Source organism: Hyperoodon ampullatus (genome assembly GCF_949752795.1).
Source record: "Hyperoodon ampullatus genome assembly, chromosome: 15".
Taxonomy (NCBI): domain Eukaryota; kingdom Metazoa; phylum Chordata; class Mammalia; order Artiodactyla; family Ziphiidae; genus Hyperoodon; species Hyperoodon ampullatus.
This window is the reverse complement of record NC_136928.1, coordinates 50831765-50840796: the sequence shown is the minus strand read 5'-3', so window position 1 is coordinate 50840796 and position 9032 is coordinate 50831765. Positions and strand designations below refer to the sequence as shown.

Sequence of the window (9032 nt, the reverse complement as noted above, 5' to 3'; positions counted from 1 at the left end):
TGAGTACACTGAGCAGCAAAAAGGTAAAATAACTTTCCCTTGGACACACAGCTAGAGAGAGTAGCAAAGCTAGAATTCAAATGCAGCCTTTTCTCTTTCCATATGCAACCTTGCCTCCAACTACCAAAAATGTTTTTTGTTATTTCCACAAAACTGAAGACAACAAAGTATATTCCCCAGCCCCCAATCTCTTTACTGGTCCCATTCAATCCATTCAATGAATAATTGAGATTGTATTAGTTTGCTAGGGCTGCCATAGCCAAGTACCATAGACTGGGTGGCTTAAACAACAGAAGTTTATTTTCTCACAGTTCTGGAGGCTAGACGTCCAAGATCAAGGTGTCGGCAGGGTTGGTTACATCTGAAGGCTGTAAGGGAAGGACCTGTTCCAGGCCTATGATGATTAATTTTCTGTGTCAACTTGACTAGGCCCTGGGATGCCCAAATATCTGGTTAGACATTATTTCTGAGTATGTCTGTGAGGATGCTTCTGGAAGAGATTAGCATTTGAATTGGTGGACTGAATAAAGCAGACTGCCCTATCCAGTGTGAATGGGCATCATCTCATCCTTTGAGGGCCTGAATGGAGCAAAAAGCTGGAGGAAGGCTGAATTGATTTTCTCTGTCTGTCTGAGCTGAGATCTTGGCCTCCTCCTGGCCTTGGACTGGGACTTATACCAGCAGCAGTCCTGGTTATTAGGCCTTCAGACTCAGACTGGAATTTATGCCACCAGCTTTCATGAGCCTCCCACTTGCAGACAGCAGATCGTGCCACTTCTCGGCCTCCATAATCCCGTGAGCCAGTTCTTTATAAGCTCTATTTGAATTTATGAGGCTGGGCTCCTATTGGTTTTCTGGAGAACACTAATACAAGCCCTGTCTCCTTGGTCTTTAGATGGCCATCTTCTCCCATCTTCACATCATCTCCTTCTGTGCATGTCTGTGTCCAAATTTCCTCTTCTAAGGACATCAGTCGTATTGGATTAGGAACCACCCTAATGACCTTATTTTAACTTAATCACCTCTGTAAAGACCCTATCTCTAAATAAAGTCACGTTCTAAGGTCCTGGGGGTTAGGACTCCAACAAATGAATGTGCGGGGTGAGGGCACATAATTCAGCCCATAACAAGGTTTGTGGAGCTAATCGTGACTCATCTCAATACAGGCTGCATTTAAGAGAGGAACTCAAGAGAACAGATTTCAAATGATGGAATTCTGGATTTCAAGTGGTAGAATTCTAGTTTTCACAGCAGTCCCTAGGGGTGGCAAAGGCCCATCCTATAGTTCTTAATAATGGCACCTCAAAGGTATCACACCCTCTGCCAAAGGGGCCTTAGCAACTGGTGGAATGTGGGTTATTATGAGGACAGGGGGTTGTGATGGTGGCCGGGCTGTGGAATCTTGTGAGGCCAAATGTTAATGCCTCAAAAGATGTCCTTTGGCCCCATCCGGCAGTATTGTGGTTTTCTGGATGGCAACAGAGGACAGGGAGATGATGGAAGGCCGGGGGGGCAGGAGAAAGCCGCCCAACCTTCCCCAAGATGGTGCCTGATGACCCCATGTCCGAAGGGAAGTCAAGGGCTTCTTTGGTAAGGAGGATGCCTCTTCTCACTGCCCCAGCCTGTCCCAGCAGGGGGAGGAAGAGCATAATGGGGACACCACAAGATAGGAGCTGAGTGCTGTTAGATTCCAGAGAACTGCTAAGAAGAGTAGGAGACGTGCACCCTATCCCCACACTGGCACCCAGCTGTAACTGGAGACCAGGTAGCCCTTCGTAAGATTGTCAAGCTGGCTTTGAAGCTGGCTTTGAAGACTGAAGCTGGCTTTGGTCTCCCCCATCTAGCTCTCCATGTGGGGCCCTTTCCTCCTCCTGCAGATGGAACCAGGCTTCCCCATAACCCTATCGTTGGTTCCCATATATTGAGGTTCTCTCAATGCAGACCTTGGGTTTCTTCCTCCCTCTGTGGCCCCCAGAGGACTGGATGTCTAACTGGCCTCAAAGTAGAGTGGGAGGTGGGAAAGTTACCTCCAGTAGTGATCTGAAGATCACGAGGAAGACAGACTTCTACTCAACCCTCCCAAAGGCCCCACTTGCAACTTTAGGGCGCCATTCTTCTGTGTCCGTTTGTCCTCTCCTCCTTAACTCTCAGGTCCTGATAACTCCGTTGAAGTTTCTCGGAAGAACTCAGTCTAGATGTTTGCAATTCACACCACTTTCAAGCACCCCAGTGCACTGTGCCTGGGGCTGCAGGAGCGTGGCGGGTTAGGGGGTGGGCGGTCCCATGCTAACCTCTCACGACCCCCCACTTCCCCCTTCCCAGGCCCAGGAGGCAGAGTCCCCCAAGCCAGACTCGTCCTACGACTACCTTGAGGAGATGAAAACTTGTGAGGACAGAGGCTGCCCAGGACCACCTAAGTCACTGTCCTCCAAGGCCGGCCCCGCCACCACCAATGGCCAGGCGGGCGATGGACCTGAACGCGCAGAGCTGCCCCTGGCCCCAGCTGCAGTGGCCCCGGGGACCCCAGAGCCCCAGCGAAACGACGAAATGGAGTTGGAGAAGGTGCACATGGAGTTCGAGCTCAAGCGGCTCAAGTACCTGCAGGAGGAGAATGAGCGGCAGCGGCAGCACGAACAGGTGATGGAGCAGCTGAGGCAGCAGGCGACGCCCCGCCTGGTAGGTGACAGGTCCCAACCGGGAGGCGAAGGGTGCGGGGAAACTAGGGGTGAGGGAAGCCCATCCCTGACCTGCACGGGGAGCCCACCTTACCTGCTTCTCGGCTGTTCCCCGCCCTACGCCCGCCAGCTCACTGCTTTAGAGCTTCCATGTTAAGCTGAGATCCAACTCTTCAAGGATCAACCCTCCCCAGGAGGGACCCGGAAGCCACCTTGTCCACTTGCCTGTCTATGGGTTTCCTCCTCAGGGAAAACTCTTCAATATTTCCTCTATGTCTGGATTTCCATCACTCTCTACTCTCTGCATCTCTTAAAATAGGACGCCTGGGACTAGACCCAGAACTCCCACTGCAGTCTGGCTAGTGGATTTTTTTTTTTTTAATAGTTTTATTTTTTTTGCGGTACACGGGCCTCTCACTGTTGTGGCCTCTCCCGTTGCGGAGCACAGGCTCCGGACGCGCAGGCTCAGCGGCCATGGCTCACGGGCCCAGCCGCTCCGCGGCATGTGGGATCTTCCTGGATCGGGGCACGAACCCATGTCCCTTGCATCGGCAGGCGGACTCTCAACCACAGCGCCACCAGGGAAGCCCTTGGCTAGTGGATTTTGATAGAACCATCCCCCTGCTCCCCTGATCAGGGCTGCATGTATTCTGTTGGATCACGCTGCCTTGCTGTCAACTAAAACTTAGACATCTTTTGGCAAGAAATGGACCACTCTCCCCTAATCTAAATGGGGATAAGAAAGCCTGCTTGTGATTAAGTGGCATGGGAAATGCTTAGCACTCTGGCTGGGCCATCATAAGCACTAAATAATGAAAGATGTTATTGTTTAAAGTAGTGCTGTCTGGGCTTTAAAATCAGACAGTCCTGGGTTAAAATTCTGGCTCTACTACATATAAATTGTTTGACACTGGGCAAGTTACTGATCCTCGCTGGGCCTTGGTCTGCTCATGTATAAGGTAATACCTACCTCATAGGGTTGTCGTGAGGATTAAATGAAAGAATGCATGTGAGGCACTTTGCAGTGAGCCTGGCACATTGAGGTAAGCACTCAGTGTTAGCTATTACCATTTTTATGTACTCATGCAATTCACTTCTTGACACAAATGCAACAACTTACATTCATCACTTCTCAATTTTATCAGGATGTAATGTATTAGGCTATGCTTCCCAGCTCTGAGTCATCCTCAGTTCTGAGAAACTTGCCTTCTGGCTTTATCCAAGTCATTGCTATAATTGTTGAGGAGGATATGACCTAAAGTAAATACCACTAAAAGATCTCCCTACAGGTTAGCAATGTTCCATTAATCAGCACCCTTGAGTTACATTATCTCCAGCTCACATTTCTCTACCTTGTCCAGAAAACTGTACTGAGACACACTGTCAAATGGTTTCCCAGAATTAAGATATTACACTATAGCATTTCCCCAATTGACTGGTCTATTTTTTTTAAGAAAATTAAGTTGGTTTTGCATGATTTGTTCTCAATGAACACATGCTGGCTTCTTAACAATTATCTTTTGTTTTTCTTGCTCACAAAATACTTTCTCCTTGCTGGAGGAGATGGAAATCCTTGGTGTATAGTCCTATCTGCTCTCTGTCTTCTGCTTTAAAAAAAAATAGACCATTGAAAGTGTTTTGAAAAGTCTAAAAGGTTTCACAAGTGCACAATTTGTTATCAAAATCACAAATATCAGCCATTAGCATGTAGACCACAAACAGTGGCAGAAAGTCCATGGAACCAGAGCCACACCAGGTCTGCAGAGAAACACAAGATCTGTCCAGCCCTCCAGTCCCACCAGAACACTGGGTTTCTTCCTCTGGTCTTCCATCTTCCTGACTATTCCTTTTAGAGGTGGCATCACTGGAGTCATTTCCTGCCCCCTCAGTTTTATTTAGTTACTCTCACATTTTACGTAGTTGGTTCAACAATAGTATGACCAAAACCCCAGTCTTTAACAATAGTTTACAAAAGTGTTTTACTTCCTGTGCATTTACTTGGAGAGTTGACTTAATTTTTAAGCCTCCCACCTCCCTTTTTCTGGGTGGGTGGGTGGGTGGGTAGATAATTGTCATTGTATTGAAAAATATCTCTATGAATATGTTTCTAGTGAATTTAGGGCATCACAGTCCCTGCCATATGCCTGCTTACAAAAAATGTGGCATGAGTTGAAAAGATATTTTAAAGAATGAACCATGGGTGATGCCTTCTTAACTATAGATCAAAATAGTTATATCAGTTTTTACTCTACTTATATGTTGATGCTTTCTACAGTTAAAATGGGGGTCTGTTCAACTTTAATTATATAGATTCTGGAAAAGAGCAACACACAGGCAGAATCAGTCAGACAGCTCAAGCTGCCTTCCCCCACATCCGAAACCCTAAGAGTTTAGGGAGGCCCCATCACCTGTCTCTTACTACCTGTCCGCAGGAGAGACCACACCCTGGGCTGAAGGACCACAGCCTGACCTTATGTGACATGCACTTGGGCCCAGAGAGTCAGACACAGTCATTTGTGCCCAAGGGACCCCCTCTCATTGTGCCACCATCCAGAAAACAAGGTGGAGTATCTGGGGACACTGTCCAGAGAACACGCCCAAGACCTGGTGTCCAGATGTGGGGATCTCAAGTAGGAAAGAGACTGCCCACCTGTGGGCTCAGAGGCTGCATGGAGTGTACCAAGAAAGGAAGGGGGCGGCCTGACTCGGGAGGGCTAAGACCAGGCTCAAGAAGTGAAAACTCATGAGTCCCCTCTGTGCCTTTGACCTTGCCTAGAATTTTCATTCTTGTCCTCACCCTTCCTCATCATCATCTTGTGGGGTGGGCACGATTACCCTCACCTTAGGTGAGGAAGACAGCTTGCCCGAGGTCCCATTCAAGAAGGGACAAGAGCAGGATCGAAGCCCAGGTCTGCCTGGTATCCAAGCCCTGGTTTTGCCATTTCTACTCTCTTCTTTCCCCCACGTTCTCGGGAGGCCTCCAGGACCTCCTGCTCCCCCAGAACCAATTCACCATGTTTCTGTACTGCTTCATCTTCATACACATAATCTATGTCACCAAGGAGATGATCTTCTTTCTCTTCTCCAAGCACTACCTGTTCAGCATCGCAGCCATTTTGCTCTGTTTGATTAAAACTTTATGGTCATACTTCCAAGTGCCTTCGCTCTCTCCATCACTGGGCACCTCCTTCCCTCACCTGTGCCTCCCTCCCATCAGAACTTGCTGTTAGGAAAGGTTTGCTGTCAACCATTTACACCTTAGGGTGGAGACATGTTCAGGCCTTGTACTAAGCCTGAGTTCCCACTGTGGATGAAGACGCTTTATTCCCCAAGAGGAGAATTTCAGAAGGTAGCAGGCCAGGGAAGTATCTGTAGGGAGAAGGGTTTGGAAAGCCTTTCCAGAATCACAGAAATCATACCATGACCAGGCTGACTTGGGATCCACCACATCTACTCAGATAGATCTTCCCTGAGGTGTGGGGAGCTGTGGTAGGCTTTTGAGGGTAGGCCCCCCAAAGACATCCACATCCCTGTGAATATGTTACCTTACATGGTAAAACAGACTTTGAGATTAAATTAAGGGCCTTGAAATGAAGAGATGATCCTGGACTATCCAGATGAGCACAATGTAATCATAAGGGTCCTTATAAGAGGGAGGCAGGAGGGTAAGAGGCAGAGAAGGAGATGTGGCCATGGGAGCAGAGGGGAGAGTGATGCAGGACCACAAGCCAAGGAATGCAGGCAGCCCATAGAAGGTAGAAAAGGCAAGAAAATGGGTTCTTTCCTAGAGCCACCAGAAGGAATGCAGCCCTGCCAAACCCATTTTAAACATGTGACCTCCAGAACTGTAAGAGAGTAAATCTGAGGGGTTTTTTTTGTTGTTGTTATTTTTTGCGGTACGCGGGCCTCTCACTGTTGTGGCCTCTCCCGTTGCGGAGCACAGGCTCCGGACGCGCAGGCTCAGCGGCCATGGCTCACGGGCCCAGCCGCTCCGCGGCATGTGGGATCTTCCCGGACCGGGGCACGAACCCGTGTCCCCTGCATCGGCAGGCGGACTCTCAACCACTGCGCCATCAGGGAAGCCCCTGAGTTGTTTTAAGCCACTACATTTGTAATAATTTATTGCAGCAGCAACACTAATACAGGAAACTAATACAGGAGCCAAGGTTACCCAAGCTCTTTCCAGCTCTGCAGACATGTCAAGATGGCATCAGCAAGGCATCGGCAAGGGTCCATCTAGCCCTGGGCCTGAGCAGGACTGTACATAGTCCACCATGCATGCTTGGAGCCTGCCCTCAGCAACATGCAACTCAAGAAGAGAGATGCTGAAGCTCCAGGAAACCCAGGACAGGCCTATCAGATATCCTGATCGCTGAGCAGCACATGCCTGGGTGAGGTGGGGGCAAACTCTGGGCATAGTCCTAGGGGCACTGGTAAGGAGGCATTGATTGATTAGGCGCAGTCAGCAATGCTGCTCCAGTGGAAAAATAGGAGAAAAAAAAAAACTAAACAGGCCACACGCCCAACCCTCAAATCACATACACACACATACACACACACACACAGAGATACATAGCAAATAGTTGTCTACAATAGAGATATACACAACAACAGGCAGCAACAACCAAAAGGAACAGACTTTGGGCACTAGGGGACTCACAGGAGGCACAGAAGTGGCCCAGTGTAACAAGGGAAAGGAGTTCACCTCCCCCATCCTCTACACACATACGTGCGCGCGCACACACAGCAAGTTGTCAGCGGCCCCCACCTCGCCAGCCCTGCCCAGGAATGACGGCCAGCATGGGAGACTTTAAGGATAACGCAGCAAACTGAATGGACACAGCTTTGCAATCAATCAAGTCTTTTTTGACCCTTCCTCTTCCTGGACATAAGGCTCTGCTTTAAGAGGAACAAAAGAATACGTTTCTGTCTTGCTGGGCTCTCTGAGTGATGCAGAGTGAAAACACATGAAAAGAGAAGACCGCCGCGGGACTCATTGTCAGTACACATTATCATGCCGTTTCAGTCCACAGTGACGTCTCATTTTCCACCCAGTTCAATACATTCATTCCCATTTATAGCTGCGTGTGACAGGTATTTACTTGGAAGTAATAAAACTGTCATTTCTCGTTAAACTTTCAATGGCAGAATTTTTTTGCTATGGGTCACTTCTCACAATCTAATTTGATCTGGGTTTCTGGGGTGGGATTGAGGCAAAAGAAGGAGGAGATCAGGATATCAAAAAGATTAAGGCCCAGATGTTTAATTCACTAGAACAAACAGAATTGGGAGTTTGTTTATAAAAAAAAAAAAACAACAACTGCTATAAGGCCATTCAATTCATCATCCTGTTGCCAGGTAAAACTGGACTTAAATACACCCATTTTCCTTACAAATCTTCTGAGAAAGATTAGTAAACTCCTTTCAGTTAAGTTAGCATGTCTTCTCACCCCCTTAGCAAATGGCCATGAAATCTCCCCTCTACCCTTACTTCCTACTCTGATAGAAGACTGAAGCCAGTAGCCGAAGATCTACCCTAAGCAAAAATGAAAACAGCTCATGGTCACTCCCCAAACTTGATACAGACCTCACTGTTCAAATGCAACGCAGAAAATCAGAAGGAAGGGAGAGACAAAAGTGGAGAGAGATACAAAAGATAGAAAAAAGGCACAGCCTAGGGTTACCAAGCAGGCAACAAGTCAACATACAAGCCCTTCTGGAGCACCTCCAATGTGCCAGGCACTTGGCTACATGCTTTATGGAGGCCTGGGAGGCAGACATGTACATTATTATCCCCATTTCACAGACAAGGATACTGAGGCTCAGAGAGGTTAAGTGATGTACCCAAGATCATCTTAGATCTCAAGTCTGACTCCAAAGTGATCTTTCTGTATTTCCACACTCCCAAAATCCTGCCTTGGAGGATCTCACAGCCTTGCTGAGGAGATGCAGCTAATACACACTAAAGTATAAAGAAACTATCAGGCACATAGACCTCAGTGATGAAGGAGATTAAAGGAGAGGTCCCTGGAGCCCAGGGTGATAGGAAGTCTTCTCAAAAGAGCAGCCCACAAGGGCAGGTAAGCCTGGGACAGGTAGAAAGGAGTAGGGAGAACTCATGTGAATTACGATCAGGGTGGGAGTGTATAATCTATACTCAAAGAAGGAGCAGGCACATCCTTGCTCCAGTGAATGGTAACAGGCCTGGAAAACTGATTTGGAGCCAAATTTTATAGTCTTGAATATTGACCTGAGGAATATGAACTTAGTCCCTTGGGAAACAAGGAATCCCTGAAGACTGTAGAGTGCGATAGTGACCCTCCCCCCAAAAGAGAGGAAATCCTCCCCCCTCTCCTC

General features: G+C 48.0%; 1 protein-coding gene across 1 annotated transcript; it reads left to right on the top strand.

The window, feature by feature from the left end:
• Positions 1 to 1472: 1472 nt before the first annotated feature.
• TMEM247 (transmembrane protein 247) lies at positions 1473 to 5905 on the top strand (the record flags this gene model as incomplete). The annotated part of the gene is given in 4 exon segments (XM_079720710.1): positions 1473 to 1508; positions 1510 to 1590; positions 2329 to 2676; positions 5624 to 5905. Coding segments are annotated over 4 exon segments (747 nt in total).
• Between the last annotated feature and the right edge of the window lie 3127 nt (positions 5906 to 9032).